This window comes from Notolabrus celidotus, chromosome 17 (genome assembly GCF_009762535.1).
Source record: "Notolabrus celidotus isolate fNotCel1 chromosome 17, fNotCel1.pri, whole genome shotgun sequence".
NCBI lineage: Eukaryota > Metazoa > Chordata > Actinopteri > Labriformes > Labridae > Notolabrus > Notolabrus celidotus.
In genome coordinates, this window is record NC_048288.1 from 24173631 (window position 1) to 24196719 (window position 23089).

Here is a 23089-nt window from a genome sequence, read left to right on the forward strand (position 1 = left end):
TTGGGGTTGGTTGTCACATGTAACAAACAACCCCTATGTTTGCAAAATCACACATGGTGAAATTAGTTGGAGTGTGCAGACCCTACATTTGCCATCACTGTAACTCAGACAGTGACTGCATGTAGCTTAGTTGAATAGGCCATTATTGTACAGCCTATTTGTTTTGTTCCTTATGTTGTTATATAGGCTGGCCTAAAGATGTGTTTCCTGTTCATGTTCCTCGCTCATTTTATGTTAAAATGCAGTAAGTTATGTAGGCCTATCACTTGTCAGTGCAATTAAACTTTCAAATTTAGTTCTGCTTTCTTGCCTTTTTTAAAAGATTGTTCCCATTGAAATACCATTGTGACAACCAACCCCATAGTGTGTGACAACCAACCCCATAGTGTGTGACAACCATCCCCATAGTGTGTGACAACCAACCCCATAGTGTGTGACAACCAACCCCATAGTGTGTGACAACCAACCCCATAGTGTGTGACAACCAACCCCATAGTGTGTGACAACCAACCCCATAGTGTGTGACAACCAACCCCATAGTGTGTGACAACCATCCCCATAGTGTGTGACAACCAACCCCATAGTGTGTGACAACCATCCCCATAGTGTGTGATAACCATCCCCGTAGTGTGTGATAACCATCCCCATAGTGTGTGACAACGACAACCAACCCCATAGTGTGTGATAACCATCCCCATAGTGTGTGATAACCAACCCCATAGTGTGTGACAACGACAACCAACCCCATAGTGTGTGATAACCATCCCCATAGTGTGTGATAACCAACCCCATAGTGTGTGACAACCATCCCCATTGTGTGTGATAACCAACCCCATAGTGTGTGACAACCAACCCCATAGTGTGTGACAACCATCCCCATAGTGTGTGACAACCATCCCCATTGTGTGTGATAACCAACCCCATAGTGTGTGACAACCATCTCTGTGATGGGGTTGGTTGTCACAATGTGTCCGAGTGTCTTTGATAGTTAATTGCCTCTTTGTTACAATGAGTTGGAAAATGAGAGGGATACACATTTCAAGCCAACACCTTAAGCTTTAATTTAATGTAGGAATCACTATTGAAAGATGTTTTGATGATGAGCAATCATCAAAACAGTAAAAAGTGTGACAACCAACCTCGTTCTCCCCTATGTGGTTTTGGACTCAGCCGTTTACACCTTTCTCTTGACCCCCTTTACAAAAGTAGGAGTCGTTTTCTGTTCCCTGTGACTCACTTTGTGACTCTGCATCAGGGACAGTGTGAGAATTTTAAGCTGAGTTTGTACGGATGAAAGAAATTATCAAAGGATTTGTCACTGAAGTACAATCATTTCATGTGTTCCTCAATATACTTTCATCATATGCACTTTCAAAGTGTCTCCTTGAATTACTTTTGCGTTCGTTAGAGTGTTTTGTTTCCTGTTTTTATGACTTAGCCCTCATGAGCCTCTGTAGATGAAGGACTTGGAGTGATGTTTACAAGTATGGAGGATTGGCAGGAGCTCTTAAAAGAAGATCAAAGTTATAATCACCTGGATGATTCTTTTGATCTTTGAGCCTGTATTCTTTGATGGAGACATCAGAAACTCAATCAGCCTTTTGTTGTATTTTTTATGTCCTTCTGTTTTCAGTCAATACTCTCAGCACTTGATACTCTACAATGTCACCCACAAACTGAGTTAAGATATGCTGGAATAAATAAACATTAAGTTCTACGGCAGACTCATTTGAAGTCCCATTCAGGCCACAATTTAGACAAATATCACACACGTTTTGGGGCATTTTACAGAAAACTTCAGTACCTGGCATTTGCATCTGCCTGATGTTTTCACCTGCTTACCTGCCAGCTGTTGTTTCCATCACATCGAAGCAATGGAAAAATGCAAATATCACAAGTGATGTGCAAATTGCAAAGATAACGATTATGTGTAAGCCCAAACCACCAAAGAAATGTGCAAACAGAAAGGACAGGTGAGATGCCGCAGACTGAAAAGAACAGGCTGAGCGATGGAGGGATGAAAAGGCGTCAGCAAACAGAAACGACAACAGATGTCAGAGCACATTAAGCAGCAGGAATTAAGGACATTAGGCAGATGCATATGACACTGAAAGGTAGCACGGTGCATTTGATGACAATCAGCAACCAGTGTGGAAAAAAGAGAATAACATGCTTTAAAGTGGTAGACAGTGACAATGAAAGCTTCATACAGTTACAATCCCCTCAACGGTGAATGCTGCTCTCACTGAAGGACTTTTTCATACACATGGTTATCTTAATATGAGGCTGCAGGCTACTCACATTCACAGACATGGAAAGTATCATCTTCAGGCGTTATTATCAACAACACAAACACTGTCAGTGACGTGGAAAGGACCTCGAATGTTTCTCCTCTCTTTTTCCCTGTGTGAATGATTTTTCATATTGACAAGACATGAAGATTTTATCATTCTAAGCATTCATTCATTCAAGCTTAAACCCATTATGTTGTCTTTTTCACTCATATACCAGTACCTATCTCCCCCTACTACACACAGCATTTTGCTCCACCTCTTTCTGTTTCTCTCTCCATGCAGGTCTGCTATCTAATTTATTTGCATCAGATGCCAATTTACTATTTATACTATTTATACCTTCCTCCGTTCTTTTTCTTTCAGCTTGAATATTTTAATTTCCCACATACACCTGTACTTTTGTTCCCTGGCTCACTGGCTGTTCCTGTTTCTCTCCCCCTGTATGTGTCTGCAGTTTAATTTCTTCATCATATCAGGGCAGTGTGAAATGCAAATTTACTGATTATTTATGCACACCTTTTTTTAGTTTGAACCCTTCCTTTTGTCCTCTCCGCTAATACACCAGTACTTTTGCTCTCTTACTGCACACAGCATCTTGAATTGTTGTGTTATTTTTCTCTCCCCCTGTATGTGTCTACAGGTTACTGTCTTGATCAGAGATAGAGATAGGCACTTTATTGTCATTGTTAAAAGAAATACAACGAAAGTTGATTCTGTAGCATTTCCATACAGCAGAATTAAAATCTGTTAAAAAAAATGCTTAAAATATTAACATATATATAAATATTCATATGTATATTGTTGCTATTTAAAGAAATAGACAGTTATTGTACATAATTTGCAAGTAATAAAGCGGCTGTACTTTAATGACATTTATGAATAATAATAAATAAATAAGCAGTTGTTATAATAATAATAATAATAATAATAATAATAATAATAATAATATTAATAATAATGAATAAGCAGTTGTAATAATAATAATAATAATAATAACTTTATATAGCACCTTTAAAAACAAATATTTACAAAGTGCTTTGACAAACAAAGCATGGTTCAAATAACTCAAGTTATTACTTATTGAGTCAGTAATGGTCAGGTAAGAAGTCATTCCCAACAATTTGTCTTTTTGCTCTTAAAAAAGCAGAAAACTGAGAGTGCAGAAGACTTGTCACTTATGAATCAGCAAAACAACCATAACCAACCTATCAAATAATAAGCTGTTGCTGTTTTACCCAATAGAGAAACATCCCTAATGCATCCTGAGTCAAAGTTAAGTACTGATTTGTGTACATTTGTCATTCAAACTCAGCGTGCTGCTGTTGCTTAGCCAGCCCAGCTCATCATACTGACAGGACCTGCTGTGTAATGTCAGGTAGGCTAGTTGTCGGGTCATTAAGGCCCCAGGGGAGTTATAGCTTCCTTCGAAAAGTACCTGGCAACAAATGTGCTGTGTTTTGCACACATTGCAAGTGTCCAGTTTCAGTCGCCCACGGTGGAAATGCTGACATACAAAACCATATCAACAGAAACGGTGGGTACAGGCTGGAGGTTAGTGCACTGATGAGAAATCCAATCGTACCATGAGCTCATACATGTGGGTTTGCAGTAAAGTTGAAGTGTCTGTATTTGGAGCTTTGAAGATATGGTCACCTTAACCCTAGAACACTAACGCTGCGTGATTTTCACCCATGCAATTGTGGGTATGTGATTTTCATTATGTTGCTGCTGTCTGAGTTGCATGGGTCCCTGGGTAACTTCAGGCCGTTCTCTGATGTCACCCAAGGTAGGCCTGTTTCCCTTCTACCTTCCCTGTTTTTATCAACAGGCACATGTTCGGGTGATTTTCACCCGACGTTAGTGATTGAGAGTAAAGACAAATTTTAATCTCTCCCAGAGTTATCAGTGATGGAGGGAGACTGTGCCATCACTGGATAAGGCTCACATATCCCAGGAATGGGTGGCCCAAAGAACAAGTTTCCAGCTCCATTATATACAGTTAAGCCTGAAATTATTCATAATTTTGGACATGCCACTTTTTGTTCAAATATAAATAAAGGCTGAGAAATAATTTTTTCTACAATGATGCCTCTTGTACATCGTCTTATTACCTTCTGGGAGACGCATGTGTCATTTCCAATCAAGAAAAAATTTACTGGTTATATAAAAGTAACTTTAAGTCAAAATTTGCCAGGGGTATGAATAATTCTGGGCTTAACTGTATGTAAAAAAAAAAAAAAAAGATTAATTATCATTAATGATTCCCTAATTTTCACTAATTTGGAGCATTTTATAGGGTCTCAACATGATCCTTTTTTTGCGTTTTAAGAGATGTTTTATACTGGGAAATACAAGAGGAGTGCTTCAATTTGCAATGTCTTGTTGTACTATGATATATTTTGATGTGAAGTATTTTTTATCAGGTATATTATATTGGGTAAAATATACCCAATGTTAGTGATGGTGTTACTAAATGCTACATTAGTGTTCTAGGGTTAACAATGGTTAAAGTAGCTCTAATGTAAAACATAACAATACTGGAGCTTGGTTAATGGAGAGACTTATCAAAGAACATCTATCGTCGGCATATAGGTTGACTGTGAACAACAGAATGTGGGTTAAAATTAAATAAAAATGCAAAATTAGTTTTTTACCGTATTAAAGAAAACCTCATGATGTACAGTATTTCTCGTTGTTGCTATCAAATATTTTTCAATTATGTGCATGGACATAAATGAAATTAGCATGAAGGGCCCATCTGTGTTGAGTGTTCCATATCCATCCATATCCGGGCTAATCAGATGAATGCCTTCGTGTTCTCTAGCTGAGTATTGAACAGTTTTGAGGGACAACAAGGATTCCTCAGGCACCCAGCAAACATTGCAGCTTCAGGGTTTGTTTTGTGAGACTACTTTGATTGACAGACGGCCCTAATGGAAGGCACTGAAACCATCTTTGAAACCTGAACAGTTGGAGCCAAATTTCCCCTCTGCCTGCAGCAAGAAGGGGCTGGATGCAGGACACAGGCATGCTGAGAAACTGCAGCATCTTCAGGGGAAATTGAAATACTTTGCAGTGGGAGGAAGGGGGGACTCTTTCAACGACCTGGATCACACCTCCCTTTGCTCACAGCGTGAAATATTTTTAATAAGGGGCACACACCTCTTGCTTTCAATAGGCAAGTCTGGGGATTTGTTTTCACTCGACAAGCAAAGTTTGGATTCAGAAAGTTTCAAACTGCAAACACAAACAGCAGGAGAGCTACATTAGACGTGTGGACACTAGTTGCCACCTGTCAATCAAAAGTGCATCAGGATCCCTGTATGACATGTTTTTGGCAATCAGCCACTTATTGTCTCTGATCAGAAGTGCCTGAAAATGTCGCTTAGCAACAACTTGAGGACCTCCTGCTCAACCCAAGCCCTGAGCAGCTGCAGATGAGAGTGATTAGAGTGTTAGTTTACAGTGGTTGACATCGTTCAATCATTTCACCACTCTGAGGCTTCTTCTAATTAGAAAACTCAGCTGAACTCTTTCACCCAAATACAAATCTGACAAGGAGGAACTGAGGTGCAGCGTTGTGACAATTAGAAGTTATCCCAGTTAGTTTTGGAGTAAACATTCAAAGGGTTGTGGTTGTGCGTCAGACAAACATTTCTCTAGCTAAGAGACCATTTGGAGGAGCGGTTTTCAAGTAAAGGCAGGATGTAATTTAAGTGGTGGTGACAAAATGAACATCAAATTAGGCAAAGGAAGTCTGTTGAGAAAGGCTGAACAGATGGGCAGTTAATGGAAGCAAGAGTCTGGGTAGAGCAGACAGCAGAGGGGAGCACGCTGCAAAAACAGTAGATTTAAGTGAGATTTTTACATAGGGTCTGATTCCAACACAGAGAGCCATACTTCTCTTTAGCAGTTAATATATACAGTGGGGCAAAAAAGTATTAAGTCAGCCACTGATTTTGCAAGTTCTCCCACTTAGAAAGATGAGAGAGGTATGTCATTTTTATCAGAGGTACACCTCAACTATGAGAGACAAAATGAGAAAAAACAAATCCAGGAAATCACATTGTAGGATTTTTAAAGGATTTATTTATAAATTATGGTGGAAAATAAGTATTTGGTCAATAACAAAAGTTCAACTCAATACTTTGTAACATAACCTTTGTTGGCAATGACAGAGGTCAAACGTTTCCTGTAAGTCTTCACCAGGTTTACACACACTGTAGCTGGTATTTTGGCCCATTCCTCCATGCAGATCTCCTCTAGAGCAGTGATGTTTTGGGGCTGTCGCTGGGCAACACAGACTTTCAACTCCCTCCACAAATTTTCTATGGGGTTGAGGTCTGGAGACTGGCTAGGCCACTCCAGGACCTTGAAATGCTTTTTACGTAGCCACTCCTTCGTTGCCCGAGCGGTGTGTTTGGGATCATTGTCATGCTGGAAGACCCAGCCATGTTCCATCTTCAATGCTCTTACTGATGGAAGGAGGTTTTGGCTCAAAATCTCACGATACATGGCCCCATTCATTCTTCCCTTAACACGGATCAGTCGTCCTGTCCCCTTTGCAGAAAAACAGCCCCAAAGCATGAGGTTTCCACCCCCATGCCTCACAGTAGGTATGGTGTTCTTGGGATGCAACTCAGCATTCTTCTTCCTCCAAACACGACGAGTTGAGTTTTTACCAAAAAGTTCTATTTTGGTTTCATCTGACCACATGATATTCTCCCAATCCTCTTCTGGATCATCCATATGCTCTCTGGCAAACTTCAGACGGGCCTGGACATGTACTGGCTTAAGCAGGGGGACACACCTGGTGCTGCAGGATTTGAGTCCCTCTCGGCGTAGTGTGTTACTGATGGTAGCCTTTGTTACTTTGGTCCCAGCTCTCTGCAGGTCATTCATCAGGTCCCTCTGTGTAGTTCTGGGATTTTTGCTCACCGTTCTCATGATCATTTTGACCCCACGGGATGAGATCTTGCGTGGGGCCCCAGATCGAGGGAGATTATCAATGGCCTTGTATGTCTTCGATTTTCTTACAATTGCTCCCACAGTTGATTCATTCACACCAACCTGCTTGCCTATTGTAGATTCACTCTTCCCAGCCTGGTGCAGGTCCACAATTTTCTTCCTGGTGTCCTTCGACAGGTCTTTGCTCTTGGCCATGGTTGAGTTTAGAGTCTGACTGTTTGAGGCTGTGGACAGGTGTCTTTTATACAGATAACGAGATCAAACAGGTGCCATTAATACAGGTAACATGTGGAGGACAGAAGAGCTTCTTAAAGAAGAAGTTACAGGTCTGTGAGAGACAGAAATCTTGCTTGTTTGTGGGTGACCAAATACTTATTTTCCACCATTATTTACAAATAAATTCTTTAAAAATCCTACAATGTGATTTCCTGGATTTTTTTTTCTCATTTTGTCTCTCATAGTTGAAGTGTACCTCTGATGAAAATTACAGACCTCTCTCATCTTTCTAAGTAGGAGAACTTGCAAAATCAGTGGCTGATTAAATACTTTTTTGCCCCACTGTATTTATATTATGATTATTATTATTTATTTTTTCTTTCTTGTATTTTTGGGTGTATTTGCCTTTATTATAGAGAGACAGGAACTGTGGAGAGCAGAGAGTGAGAAAAGATATCCAGCAAATGGACAAGTGCTATAACATCTTTTCATGGGGTGCACTCAAACAGCCAGCTAGGCCATTGGCGCCTCATGATTGACAGCTTTGTTGACATCATGTGGCTCCTGCGACGTGTTATAGCTGTGTGGAGGGGTAAGGGTGAGAGAAAACATTATGAACATTAACATAAAAGTCACAGAACCCTGAAACTAACAGATGATGGTGTTCCACAGCAGACTGAACCAGCTCTCTGCTGTTTTATCAGTTCGTTAAATGTATGTATGTTTAAGTTAAAGCAGAACGGATGGGATGATTACACCTGGGATCCAATGGTAACTCTGGTAGCTAATGCCCAATCTATCAGCTTTTTGGCTTCACTTTTGAACAATTGGAGGAGGTGGAGACACGTCATCCATCGTTATATACAGTCACTGATGTGCACCAACAAACATGTATAAGCCTATGCTTATACTACAAGATATGAAAGTAGCACTGATGAAGATTATTTTCCAAACTGCTTAAAACCTTAAATATATAACTGTGAAATGAAGTTCCATAAAAGTGTAACTTTTAGTAATAAATAATAGAAAATCATAAAAGTAGTCACAGCGGTACAATCCCATTAAAGTGGTAATATTGATAGTTATAGTAAAGCCACAGTGTTGCACTTAAGCTCAGTGATCTATGAGTTAATTTCATATCAGAAAAAAAATTGCAGTTTCCTTCATTAAATCAAGAAAATGTCTCGCCTTGAGATACAGAAACTAGTTTATATTCAGTGATTCTTTACCCCCACACACATTATAGATTTTTCATAAATAAATAAAAAACACATTGTGAGACTAAATAACAAGTTTGCAGCTGAGAGGAACTTCTAACAGTGTTTCAGACACAACATTTCTCACCAGTGAGGGTTGAACTCGCAGTGAACCAAATCCATGCACACCACTGACTGAGACGAAGTTTGCATCAGAGGACTGCCCTGATTACCGGCAATATGTAACATGATAATCGAGCACCGATGTAGCTTACGTCAGACACAGTGAAAGGTGGAGGAGAGAAAGAGGGAACAAGCATTAGCTTCCCTCAGTTCACACAGTTCTCTCAACTTGAGGCCACAAAGCCGAGCCACTGCTCCTGCTGCTGCTGCTGCTACTGCCAGAGAAGACATACCATCCCTGACATCACTGAGTGATGGTGCGGCCAGCAGCGTAATGTGGTTAAAACTCATAGCCCGGAGAAAAGCTGCAAATCTTTAATCTCCGGAGAAGAGAGATGCAGTCTGCAGGATATTGGGTCAGATTTCTGAGTAAATATGCAAATTTTGTTGCATTCACAAAAGGAAGATTCATGTCAAATGCTGAGGAGAAGAGGCAGGGACTTGATGCAGAAATCGCTGCAGCTTTAGCGATGTTAAGCTAGAGTCGTTAAGATTTGCTTGCTTTTCTCAGTTTACACTCCTTTTTATCTATTACAGTAGAAAACTGCAAAAAATCACTGAAATGATGTCGATATTTAACCATGCTGCGTTGGTGTGGGATATAGCCCACATCCACTGTAACAACACCTCTATTATGTGTCCTTTATGTTTCTGAAAAGATGGATTCATCTTTACATGTTGATACAATCTTACCTTTGAGGCACGCACAAAGGCAAATATCGGATCAATTATTGGTGGTTATCACTGCTGTTAGAGGGCTTTAAATGAAGGCAACAGCACTTGATAATGGCCATAATCCTCTATTTTTATCACTGCATTCCCAGTAGCAGAAAATTACCTCACCTTTGTTGCCATGTTATGAATAAAAACACTTTGGTTACTAGGTAAGTATAAAAATAAGCATCCTATATCTGTACCTATTTATCAGATATAATTGTACATAGTGTGTATACATCTGTAATAAATGCCATATTTTATTTTATCTTATTTTATCATATTTTATTCTATTTTATTTGACCTTTATAATTGCTATTATTACTGTTATTATATTTTTTAACTATGTTAGTACACTGTTGTTTTCCCCTGTCCCGTGTTGTAAGCTGCTATAACAAAAGAATTTCTCCCAATGCGAGACCAATAAAGTATATCTTATCTTATCTTATAAAGTATATCTTATCTTACCAAACTCAATTCTGACTTTTGGATATACATTCGACTGTAGCTGAAGATTTTACTGGTTGTATATCCTGTTTGTATGACCCATTCATCCATGCAAGCCACACCATGATGCAGACATCTCGCTCTTTATTCTAAGAAAGCAGGCCTCCTCCTATTCTTCGCTTCCATCATAATTACAGCCTCTAAATGATGCCTCCTTAAGCTAAACAAGCAGCATTCCGCCTCTGCCAGTAGACGATAACAGCATACTCACTGACAAGTAGTTAAAGTCATATCTACGGTGCTGAAATGTTATAATGGCCATTCAGTGTGCTGAAAACACCCAACAAAGATTGAGATTTGGCAGCAGAAGAGGCTGGAGTGGGATAGAAACCACCATATAATTTCAAGTATAGTTTAAAAAAAAACAACAAACTGTCTTTAAAGCTACTGTAAGGAGTTTTAGGCTGGTCATGAAACAGACTGAAATAATGATGCTTCCTTGTGAGCTACAGAAACAATTCAGACCATCAATGACAGGATTACATTCTTCTGTACTGTATTTCTTCATTACGTAATTGCTGACACAGGGTAGGTGTCAGATGACATGAGTTTTGCCACCCACTGCAGAAACAGCTTTTTTTTTTAACGTGACCCACTTCAAATATCCACAGAGATACGATTTTTTGTTGGAAAACATTAACTTAAAATGTTCAGGATAAAATCAGCACAAGGATGAGACTCCTTTGACCACAGGGGGCGCCAAAATCGACACAAACCAGAAGTTTCTCACAGGCGCTTTAAATATAATTTGAGTAGGTCATTCAAAATAAATGTTCTGAAAGAACTTGGATTTTTGTACTCGCTTTTTCTTTCATAAGTAACTCTGTGAAACCAGAATTTAGAAATTTCTCTTTGTGGCACCACCCAGTGGCTGTCAGTGGTATTGAATCCTTTTATTTTCCTTTATGAAGATATATTTTTTGGACATTTTTGCCGTCATTGATAGAACGGCTGATGAAAAACAGGCAGGCAGAAACCACAATTTCAGCATTTAGAAATTTCTCCTTGTGGCACGCCCCAGTGGCTGTCAGTGGTACTGCATCTTTTTTTCTTTTTTCTTTTTAAAGCAATTCTTTTGTTTTATTTTTAAGTGGAAAATCTATGAGAAAAATCTCCCTGCTGCACCCAAAAGTTCCCCCAGTTGTTGCCAAGAGAAGAGTGTTAGAAGAAACACTTTGTACAGAAATAAAAGCCGTGAACACAACAATATTAACCATATATATAGATGTTATCAGCCCTTGTAATTGTCATGAATTGATCGGCTAAAAATGGGCAATTTGTTCCTTTGCAATGTGGGCGGTTGTTGCACTGAGAAAACATATGCTAAAAAAAATCTGATGTTTTTTCTCCTTGAAATCAGCTGTAAGAATATGTTCTCTGCAGTTCTCAAGTTTTATTTTGTCATTATTCTTAAAGAAATATGCAAGTTTTGTGAAGTTATTGGATTGATGTGAGTTCAAGACCATAACCACATTTGAAATGAAACCATTTTCTCTTTGCCATGCATCTCCTCTCCATGTGAAAGACTTTTGTCCTGCAAGAGATTACTGTGCGTGCCTCCTGCAGAGATCCTGATAGGACTAACTGTGTGCATAGAGCGTGTGCTTTTGAATGGTGGGGGTAAAAAGACCGCATGCAACAGTATTCCCTGCGGGGTTACATGCTGCAGACAACATGTGAACTGAGAATGGAGAAAGCAATCCCCCATTAAATGAAGTTGCTGAACAGAAAGCTGATATACAGAGACTGAGGTGATCAATGAGTGCACAGGGCTGCGTGCTGAGACAGGCAAATGTCACACATTTCTTGGAGGGGAGATGCATTAAGGTTATTTGATGTCTTTTCTAATACCTCAGACATGTGTTACAAAGACATGAAATGGAACATTTTGATAAAGGTCAATTTAAATGGACTATCTTTTTGAAAATCAATGCACATTTGGGCATTTATGAATTATTATTCAATAAGAGAAAATGCTGGTCTCTTTGTCAAATGTTGAACAAAAAAATAACCAGACAACTCAAATCAGTCATTTATATTTTAGATTAAATAAATCTAAATCACTTGTACAGAGGCTGTAGTCCTCATCGTACTGGTGGTAGGACGATTCCTGGTCCAGGCATGATTTGGTGTATGTTTTACCCCACCATTTCCACATGTGTCCTGTCTCTCTCAAGCTGTCCTGTCAAATTAAGGCAAAAAAAAATTACCCAAAACAATAATCTGTAGGAATATGATTTTAATAAATGTCTAAAGATGCAACAGTCCAGGCTTTAACTGGTCCCATCCAGGAAATAGCCTCTCACCAAACCGCTATAAAACTGCATCTTACTCTGTTTTTGCCATTAAATAATACATAAAATGACAACTTATTGGCTTTACAAACACTGATCAGCATATTTTATTACTGGTATAAAGCTGTACCCAGTTTTTGTTTATGTTCGTTTAACCAGCTGCTCTGTGTTTTGATTAGTCTCTCCAAGATATACTTTATACCAACATCAATACTAAGAGGTGTGTACAAACATCACAGCTTTAAATATTTTGGCTGACAGAGATATATATTTCAACCTCATGGAGTGAGTCACACTGTATTGATAGTCAAAGCCAGGACTTAAAAAATCTGATTAAACACCAGTATTGATATTATTAGATATATATAATGTTTATTTTTTTCTGAAACAGATCATTTATTCATATCTTTGATACTCAACTTGTCACTAATTCAAAGATACCAAATACTGGATTGTGCCCCTTAGAGATGGAGTTGTTTTCCCATCATACTATATTTAGTCTCTGGGCACAAGAGATTACCGTTTGATCCCCTAGTATGAATAAATCTGTAAGAAAAAACTGTTGTCCCATGTGCCCAAAGAATATAAATAGTGTGTTAAGTATACCTCACTTTTCAGATAAACAGCTTGTCGATTATGAGATGTAGTTTCAGATTTGTGCAAAGCAGGGTTGTGTCCGGATCTTTTGGACTGGGGTGGCCCAACGAGGACACCATGTCATACAGAAGTGGCACAAAATATGTGCGCACACATGACTGAATATAATTTATTATTATTTCTGTCTCCACAATTCATTTCTATTTTATAATAGATTTTATGTTAATTTTTTAAACTTTAAAAGGTAACACAACCAAAAATGAAATATGTCCAAATTCAGAATTTCAGGTACTTCAGAAATTGCAATCAAACTGGAAAAATGACTGAAAACGTGCCACAATTAAGTGGAAAGAAAGCTTTTTGAGTCCTGCTGAAACAATGCCCAAATAGTTTGTTTTACCATTTCACTGTGTAAAACATGGACATAGTCTCAGTGGCATCACCCATTGGTTTCTGAAACTGAGTTTTGCAGCCATATTGGAAATGTTGACTCAACCTGTCATGTAGCATCCAGGGCTTTTGCAGTAAGCCTCAAGTGGATACTTGATGAACTTAAGACTTGAAGTTGCCTCTTGGTTTTAACATAAGTCCTGCCTCTGATAAGACATAAAGCCAGTAATAATACAAAAATCTGGTTTGGCACCTGGGGGTTGAAAATCAGATTGCATATAGGGCCCATGCCACCCCTGGCCACCCCGTTGGACACGGCCATGGAGTAAAGACAAATCCAGAGAGCATTCCCACCATGGAAAGTTATAGAAAATATTTGAGGCTGTACTCGAGTGGTTAAGTTAAGCCTGGCTAATTTTCACTGTGAGCCAATTTTAGTCAAGCAGCAACCTCTGGTCAAAAAATATGAGTCAAATCCGGAAGTGATAAAAACTGGAATTCATCAAGGATCCCCTTGAGGCTGGCTCCGGAAGTACCGGAAACCACCAATTCAAAAAAGACGCTCTTGACAGCAGAAATAAACATGTTTAAAGCCTGGCACAAAAGATGAGTGTAGTCTGGATAGCTCATTTCTCCCTCAGCACACACTGTATGGGGGGTGATTTCTTTTGAGATATTGAGATTACGAGTCTTCCAACGTGAGACACAGCTGACTTAATTGACAGGCGGGAACACTGTAGCTGTTGGCTAGGAGGATCAAAGCCCGCCTCTTTACATCACAATCGCTTGACAGCATCAATATGGCCGCCGCCGACAATTGGCTTCAAAACAGATGGGTGACGTCACGGATACTACGTCCATATTTTATACAGTCTATGGATAAGATATATAGCCAGTAATAATACAAAAATCTGGTGTGGCTCCTGGGGGTTGAAAATCAGATTTCACATCGGGCCCATGCCACCCCTGGCCACCCTGTTGGACACGGCCATGAGGTAAAAACAAATCCAGAGAGCATTCATGGAAAGTTATAGTAAATATTTGAGGCTGTAGCCTAATGGTTAACAAATATTAATGAGAGTTAAGCCTGGATAATTTCACTGCAGGCCAATTTTAGTACATTTACACTTTTTAATTGGTTGAGAAGTTGTGCAAAAACTTCACAGAAAAAGTGTAACTTCAACAAAAAAAGTCGGATCAAATTTCCAAAAATGTGGGACTGTTCCTTTAATATTAGTTGTCTTAATTCCCCCTTGAATAAATCGCGTGTCAATTAATAAATGACTGATAACTGATTTAAGTAGATCCAAAAGTTAGAGCTTTTTATCAATGCTCGTTTGATTTGCCCCTGCAGCCTCTGCTTTAACGACTTGGTATTTAACATAACATCAGTCAAAACATACTGAGAAAGAGAGAGACATACAGTAGATGAGGGGGGGGGAGAGAGAGAGAGAGATTTCATGCAATGAATATTCCGCCCTCTCACTCGCTATGAGAGATGAGGCTGTGCTTCTGAACTCACGGCTCCCTCTACAGTCTGTACAGTGGAAATTTTCCATCCAGGGCAGGAAAACAATCAAACTGACTGTGTTGAACAGTCGCGAGGACACAAACGGAGACGCGTCCGGAGATCACACACACACACACACACACACTCACACATACACAGCCTTACTTGTGAGATGTGTGTCTGTAACTGCAGCGGATTTCTCAACAAACCTGCAGACACAGTGAACTCTCGTCTGGAATATTCCTCTTTTGGGATCTACTGTTTTCTGCGGACAATCCGAAAAATGTCTCATGCTTTGAATACTTGAGGAGTGACGACAACTTTCCTCTTCCCCGGACTTCACATGGGGGGAAAAGGAGTGCAGTGGATTTAATAAAGCATGCAGATACATTTCCCCATTTGGATTTTTGAGATTTAAGCACGAGGCAGTTTTTTGGGGGGGGTCTCTGCTGCGGGGACATCCAGCGATGTGGTCTGCGGAGATGCGGGGTTTGATGAGGTTCATGTCCGCGGATGTTGCAGCTCGGTCGGGCTGCACACGGTGCCTCTGGGTGGCTGTGATTGGACCGGACACAGACTGGGGCTGACTGATGTTTGTTCGAGAGGAAATGTTTTGGGGAGGAGATCAATATGAGTTACTGGCGCACGCGAGGTGGGGGGGAGATGCCAGTCTTCACGAGCACACCTATTACTATGAGGACGGAGGGAAGCATGAAGGCATGTGGATTTTAATCTCCTGGATTTTAAATCAAAACAGACATGAAAGATCCTCTCTTCAGACATTCATGTGTATGTAATGAGATGTGTTTTGATGCCTTTGCAGACTGTTTGCAGATATTTACAAGCGGATATGGATCATGTTTGTTCTTGCACTAAAGTTTTTCCCCTCTTTTGGACTATCATGCATGAGACTTTAATATTGCATCATTGTCTCGTAAGAAATCTATTGTTTTTGGACTCTGAACAAAATCATTTCAGTTGGACTTTTAATCTGAAATATAACTAAAGTTATGGGACATTATTTTAAAAGAAGCAATTAATTTGAAATGTATTCAGAAATACCCGGCAACATGGCAGTTAACTGGGTTGTATATTCAGTTTTTTTAGTACCCCTGTTCGCAGTGGGGACAGCTTTTTCTGGGGTCTTCAATGCCACAGACAGAGACATTTTTACAGATGATTTGCTGCAGGTCAGGCTCACACAAGACAGAGCTGCTGAGCAGTGGAAACTCCAGTCTGCTGATTCCCACCCCAACCTGTATTTTAACCAAGTGGATGTGTTGCACTTGAGGCAAAGGTCCTCCACCACCCACAGTCACATATTTAAAGTCATCCGGGCTGCTGCGCTCACCATGCTGTCTAACGCTCCCTTCTACATGCCCCCTGCCAAACATGCCGAGTTTACAAGCAAGTGGAATGAGATTTATGGGAACAACCTGCCTCCCCTGGCGCTCTACTGCCTGTTGTGCCCAGAGGACTCTGCCGCCCTGCAGTTTCTTATCAAGTTTATGGATAGGATGGCTGAATACCCTGACTGGAAAGTGACCAGTGCTCCGAACGACGAGGTCCCCATGGCGCATTCTCTCACTGGGTTTGCCACCGCTTTTGACTTTATTTACTCCTACCTGGATGCACAGCGGAGAGATATTTATCTAAAGAAAATCCGCTCTGAGACGGAGGAGCTGTATGAGCTGTCAAAATACAGAGGGTGGGGGAAACAGTATCTCCAGAATCATCAAACCACTAACATATTAGCCGTCCTGACTGGTGCATTAGTGGTTGGATCACATAACGACCCAGAGACCATGATCTGGAAACAAGTGGGGGTGAACTACATGGAGAAAACAATGTTCCTCCTTAACCACGTCGTCGATGGCTCTCTTGATGAGGGGGTCGCCTATGGGAGCTACACAGCCAAGTCCATCACACAGTATGTCTTCTTGGCTCAGCGTCATTTCAACATTGACAACATGCACAACAACTGGCTGCGGGGGCACTTCTGGTTTTATTATGCCACTCTGTTGCCGGGGTTTCAGAGAACAGTTGGCATCGCAGACTCCAACTACAACTGGTTTTATGGGCCAGAGAGCCAGCTTGTTTTCCTCGACACATTCATCATGAAGAACGGGACGGGGAACTGGCTGGCTCAACAAATTAGAAAGCACCGACCCAAGGACGGTCCCATGGGGCAGTCGTCCGCCCAGCGCTGGGCTACACTTCACACAGAGTACATATGGTACAACAACCACCTCACGCCACAGCCGCCACGGGACTTTGGCAAAGCTAAGATGCACATTTTCTCAAACTGGGGTGTGGTGACCTACGGGGCAGGACTCCCCATCGGACAGGGGAATACTTTTGTCTCTTTTAAGTCCGGCAAACTGGGTGGTCGTGCCGTCTATGACATCGTGCATGACAAGCCTTACTCCTGGGTGGAAGGCTGGAACAGCTTCAACCCCGGTCACGAGCACCCTGATCAGAACTCTTTCACCTTTGCCCCTAATGGACAAGTATTTGTATCTGAAGCACTTTACGGCCCAAAGTACAGCTATCTTAACAACGTGTTAGTGTTCAGCCCTTCTCCGACCAGTCAGTGTAACAATCCGTGGGAGGGTCAGTTGGGGGAGTGTGCCAAGTGGCTGCGCTGGACTGATGAGGGCGTGGGTGATGCCAGAGGGGAGGTGATAGTCGCCTCCTCGCACAGAGACACCATGTTTGTGAGTGGGGAGGCTGTGTCAGCTTATTCCCCCGCTATGAGACTAAAAAGTGTGTTCAGAGCTCTAGTTCTGCTCAACTCTCAGACTCTGCTGGTGCTAGACCACGTGGAGAAGTGGGGCGACTCACCGGTGAAGTCCCTCAGTGCTTTTTTCCACAACCTCGACATTGACTTTAAATATGTTCCCTTCAAATTCATGGACAGATACAACGGCGCCATGATGGATGTTTGGGACGCACATTATAAAATGTTCTGGTTCGACAGCCAGGGTCACAGCCCTGATACCAGAATACAAGAGGCAGAGCAGGCGGCCGAGTTTAAAAAGAGGTGGACGCAGTATGTCAATGTCACTTTCCCAATGACGGGGACAGTCAGCAGAGTAGCCTATGTTTTACACGGGCCATATGTCAAAGTGTCCAGCTGTAGATTTGTGGATAATAGCAAAAATGGTGTGAGACTTTCTCTAACCATCAATAACACCGAAAGGATCGTCTCTATTGCTACAAACTATCAAGACATTGGGGCGAGGTTGGCATATTTAGGATTTGGGGGTCATGCTAAAGTTGAGGACAGGTATCAGATCACTCGATATGGCCTTGGAACACAACTCATCCCCAAACAAATCAGCAGCGATAATCAGCTGTTTGATTTTGGCTTCACAGTCAATGTAATAGCAGGGGTTGTTCTCTGCGTGGCCATAGGTTTTCTGACCATGCAGAGAAAGTTTTATGTCTGCTTCAGCAGGCTGATGCGCTACGCCCTCCTCACTGTGCTCATACTGTGGATTGCTGAGCTGCTGTTTGTGTCTAACAGCTGCGATCAGCTTCTCTGTGGGGTAAAATGGAAAGGTGCGGGTGCCAAAAGCGAAGTAAACAAACAAATCAGACTCTACGAGCAGCACCGGCTCCCCCTCCCCACCGTCGTCATAACAACCCTTCCAGGATCCGGCTCGGAAATACTCAAGCACCTTTTCTACAACAGCTCGGACTTTGTTTACATCAGAGTTCCCACCGAGCACGTGGACATCCCTGAGACGGAGTTCGAGTTCGACTCTCTGGTGGACGCCTGCGAGTGGTCAAGGACAGACGCCTTGCAAGGGCGGTTTAAGATTATTCAGGGATGGCTGCACTCGCTTGTCCACAACACGAAGCTGCACTTGCAGAACATTCAGCTGGTGGAGGGCAGCAGGGTCAAACAGCCTCTGAGAGTCACCACCTCGAGGGACAGAAAGAAAAGGTCCAGGAGGAGAGAGCCGGCGTCTGAGCTGAAGGGCAAACTCAGAGCCAGCCTGGACAGAGATGCAGAGTACGTTCGGGAGATGAGACGCCACGTTGCGGAGTACCCCAACGCCAGAGTGGTCCTCAACATGCGGAGCGGAAGCTGGGCGCTCAAACTGCCTTTCGTTCAGGAGGTCGTTGGACCTTCTTTGAGGACAATCTACTTAGTGAGAGACCCCCGAGCGTGGATTTATCTCATGGTTTATAACAGCAAACCCAGCCTTTACTCCCTTAAGAACATCCCTCAGCACCTTTCCTTGATATTCAAGGAGGACGCTGTCAGGGAAGGGTGCCCGACTGTGGCGCCAGAGTTTAAAGTAATCCAGAGACTGCTTTCACGTTCAGAGACAAACCCCATCCTGATTCTGGCGCATCTGTGGCTGGCTCACACCGCAGGAGTGCTGAGGGTCAGCGAGAGCCTCCCCGAGGAGTCCTACCTCCAAGTGAGGTTTGAGGACGTGGTCAACTTCCCGCAGGAGACGGCGGAGACCATACACACATTCTTGGGGGTGCCGGTCTCGCCCGCAGCCCTCAACCAACTTATTTTCACCACCTCCACGAACCTGTACAATCTTATGTATGAGGGAGACATTTCACCAGCCAACATTAACATGTGGAGACAGAATATGCCACGTAAGGACATCAGACTGATAGAGGACATATGTGGAGGGGTGATGAAGAGGCTAGGGTACACCAGATCTGCCAGTTAACTTACTGCTGCTGCTGGTCAGCTGATGTGGAGCTGTCTTGTTTACTGTCGCTGCCAGTCTTATGAGTTCTGAAAAGTTTTTTTGTTTTGCACTGACCTTAAATTTTGAGGAGTTGTTTCTTCAGTTACTTGTTTGGGTGTTCACACTACAGCGACAGATGTTTGTGAAGGAGGAATATTTTACATTAATGTAGGTGGGAGGGAGCTTAAGCTGTTATTCTTCTCTGTCAGCAGCCTGTAGCACTCCTGAATTGAACAAAACTGAAGACTTTCCCTGTCGTGGATTCAGTGCATTGCCACTAAATCCCAGCATTAATCTTGTGTTATTGCAACACCCTACGACAGATCATTTTCTCAGTGAAGATTTAATGCTGTGTGTCGTAATTAGAGATGAAAAATGTGCAATTTTCCCCATTTCTAATCTGTGATGTCAAAGAGATGTCTGTGTAAAAATCCATAACTGTTATTGCTGGCATTATTTTTGAGGGGTAAGCCAAGGGACACGATGTGATTGAGCACAGAAATGTTATGAGGCTTATTAAGACACTTATTTATCGACAGTCTTTTAATTTGTAGCTTCGGGAGAGACTTTCAAGGACTAATTTGGCTGTCAAGAATCTAATATCCAAACCTAATGTGTTCTGTTCCCTTTAAAACTACAAAAGAATGCAATATATTTAGAGAAACAGATGAGAGTAGTGCTTTATGGCTCTAATATAGACATATGAATGATATGGATTGTATTTTGATTAAAAAGGGACTTTATTTTGAAGCTCTAAGATGTCATTACAGCTTGATGGCTTAGCACTATCACAGGGACTCCTTTGATTGTATGTGGGATTTTTTTATCCAAAGCTAAACTTTACTGTATGTGCTCAATTAGCTTGGAAATAGGAAACCTCAGAGGACACTATGTCTCGAAGAAAGAAATCTAGAAGTATTTATGGGTTCCAAAGACACATTTCCCAAAGAATCTGGGATGAATATGATTATTATAACTCCCTTTGGCATTTATTGAATTAGATCAGAGGGAAGTGCTTAATAGGGATCATACTGAAAAAAAAAAAACCTGTCAGTCTTGACACATTTCTAGTCATAGCAATTTCCAAAGCATCCCCCTCAGCTACTCATATTAATCTGCAAAAACGCCACAGCTGAGTTCGTATTCTGTGTTTTATTGCTGTGCCATCTTCACTGCAGAAAGACCTGGAGGAAATGCAAACGGCATAAGTTTCCATTTCCTGTCGTGGTCAATCACAAATCCGATGATCTTTTCCAGGCTTTTGTTTTGAAAGAGTTCAGCGAGGCGTGGACTGAGCAGGGGATGAATATTAAGTAAAGAATGGAAGGAGAAAAAATAAGTCAGAGACCGTTTCTACTCTGTGATGTTCTGCTCTTTGGCCTGGGTGAAAAATGATTTCTCCTCACTAACCTTTGATTCTGTCTTGCTTGAACATCTCTGTACTGTAAATGGATCACATGTAACATGCTGATGATGGTACTCTCAGTTCCAGACTCTCTTACTGCATTAGTACACGGACAAAAAACATGCTGTGCCCATGTGGAAATCTCCATCTTTCCCTCAGCTGGAAACAGTCCTGTTTGTTTTCTTTCTCTATGAACACTGAAACCCTTGACTGCCTGGAAAACCCGTTTGATGTTTGTGCTCTTTGAATGTGTAGACTTGGCAGACATGCTTTCACTTTGGTGTTGCAATCCTGTTACCAACTCTGTTTTGTATTTGCTCGTGGGGATATGGTTCCTTGCTTCTGTGGCCTTGAATTACAATCATTTTCTTTATGAGGGTTTTTTTTCAGTGAGGAAGTGGAGACAATGTAAAAAAATAATAAATTCATAAATATATCGACAAGCAGTCTTTGTTGGGATTGAATGAATTATCTTACAGAATGATAAAAGCATGCACCACATGATCATTTAACATCAAATCTCACTGCTGCACACATTCTTTATATAGTCATGTTAAACTGCTATTATCTCTCGCTACAAAAGGCAGAACATAAATCTTAATTTGTACACAGTCTCACTATGGTTACTGCTTGTGAAGCAGCTACTTATGCAGATGTCTCTGCAGCAGCAAAATCTCCCATTTTATTAGACATGCATGACAGAAGCCTAATTGCTGTGTATGGCTGACGTGCACGTCAAGGAGGAGCCAACAATTAAAAACATGTCAGGAAATTCTTATGTCATGCTCCGCCAGAGATGGGACTTTAACAGAAGCAGGCTTTGAGAGAGCACATGCCGTGTCTCATGTCTCTGAACGGTCTCGGTGAGTCAGTCATTTCATTAGTCATTTGTTCTTGATCCCCCCTGTAACAGTCTAATGCTTGGCAGGGTCCTCTCTCTGTGTAATCCGTCCATGCACAGGCACGGATGGTTATTAACAGAGAAACCTCGGGCAAATGCTTTGGAAGGGAGGTTTCTTCTTCAAGTTCAAACTTGTATTTGCTCGAGGTTTAGTAGCCTTTGTTGATGCATTCGGGATCAAGGAGTCATTGGAAATAGTGATGCATAAATAATGTGCATAACACTCTCAGAACTCAGTTTAGCTCTTCTTACTCAGACTGAAAAGTGTGTCAGAAAAAGCTTAAAGCTGAAGGCGTCTTACATTTCAAGATACAATTTGTCTATTTTAAAATTTCTCACCACATCTCAGAGGTAGATGTTCTCCCTTTGCTCCTTTACATTTATATTGAAGCTTCATTAGCTTTTGGATTACAATTTTTAATCCCTTTTTACCCAGAAAAAAATTGTGCAACTCCAAATGTGTTCATTTTTTTTAGGTTTCTGAGAAATGCATTGGCACATTTTGCCCATTTGTACTGAAAAAAATCTACCTTTATATTAAATAAACTATTTAAACTTTCTCACAAAACTGGATATAACTGCTGAACCAAATTAATATAAAATGTTTCATCCCTGCGGATATAACCGCCTTAAAGTTTATTTGCATGTTAACATTAGCAAAACATCTACATCAGCAAGATGCAACATGTTCATTTATGCAGGAGAAACATTCATGCCAAAGCATTGTAACAGATTAACACTGACTTTTGATTCTCACAGGGGCGTATCCACAACATTGGTTAGAGGTGCCTCGCCCCCCCCCCTTAAAATCTTCGCCACCAAAAAATCCTTAAACTATGATCGACTGTTTGACTTGTCAGAGAAAGCCGGGGATGTGTCGCAACAGGCTGCTAGTAATGCATGTAGCATTTCAATGTAGCACATCATCCTTTTTTAATACTCTCAGGCTCCTGTGAGGATTTATTAAATGGTTATGACACGGAGTGAAATTGATCTTTAATAGCTACAAAAGCAAAGACCACCAGAAAAAAGGACTGACAAGTTATGTATGCTGATTTAATGCATTAAACAGCTACCAGGGAGTAAGTGTCGGACAAAGTAATTAACTGCGCACTACCCAAACAGTCTTTTGTCACATTATCCATGGCAAATATTCACTGTGAGATTTTAGACTGAAAAATGACAGAAGA

The 23089-nt window shown here is 41.2% G+C and overlaps 2 protein-coding genes across 2 annotated transcripts in view; both read left to right on the plus strand.

Annotated features, from left to right (window-relative positions):
• The window catches only part of cdh19 (cadherin 19, type 2), a 291932-nt gene that overhangs the window by 89489 nt on the left and 179354 nt on the right, over positions 1 to 23089 (plus strand). The gene's annotated exons all lie outside the window — the stretch shown is intronic.
• Positions 14800 to 21441, plus strand: LOC117829050 (dermatan-sulfate epimerase-like protein). The gene has a single exon (XM_034706571.1). The coding sequence runs from the start codon at positions 15916 to 15918 to the stop codon at positions 19570 to 19572; it is 3657 nt and encodes a 1218-aa protein (XP_034562462.1). The 5' UTR covers positions 14800 to 15915; the 3' UTR covers positions 19573 to 21441.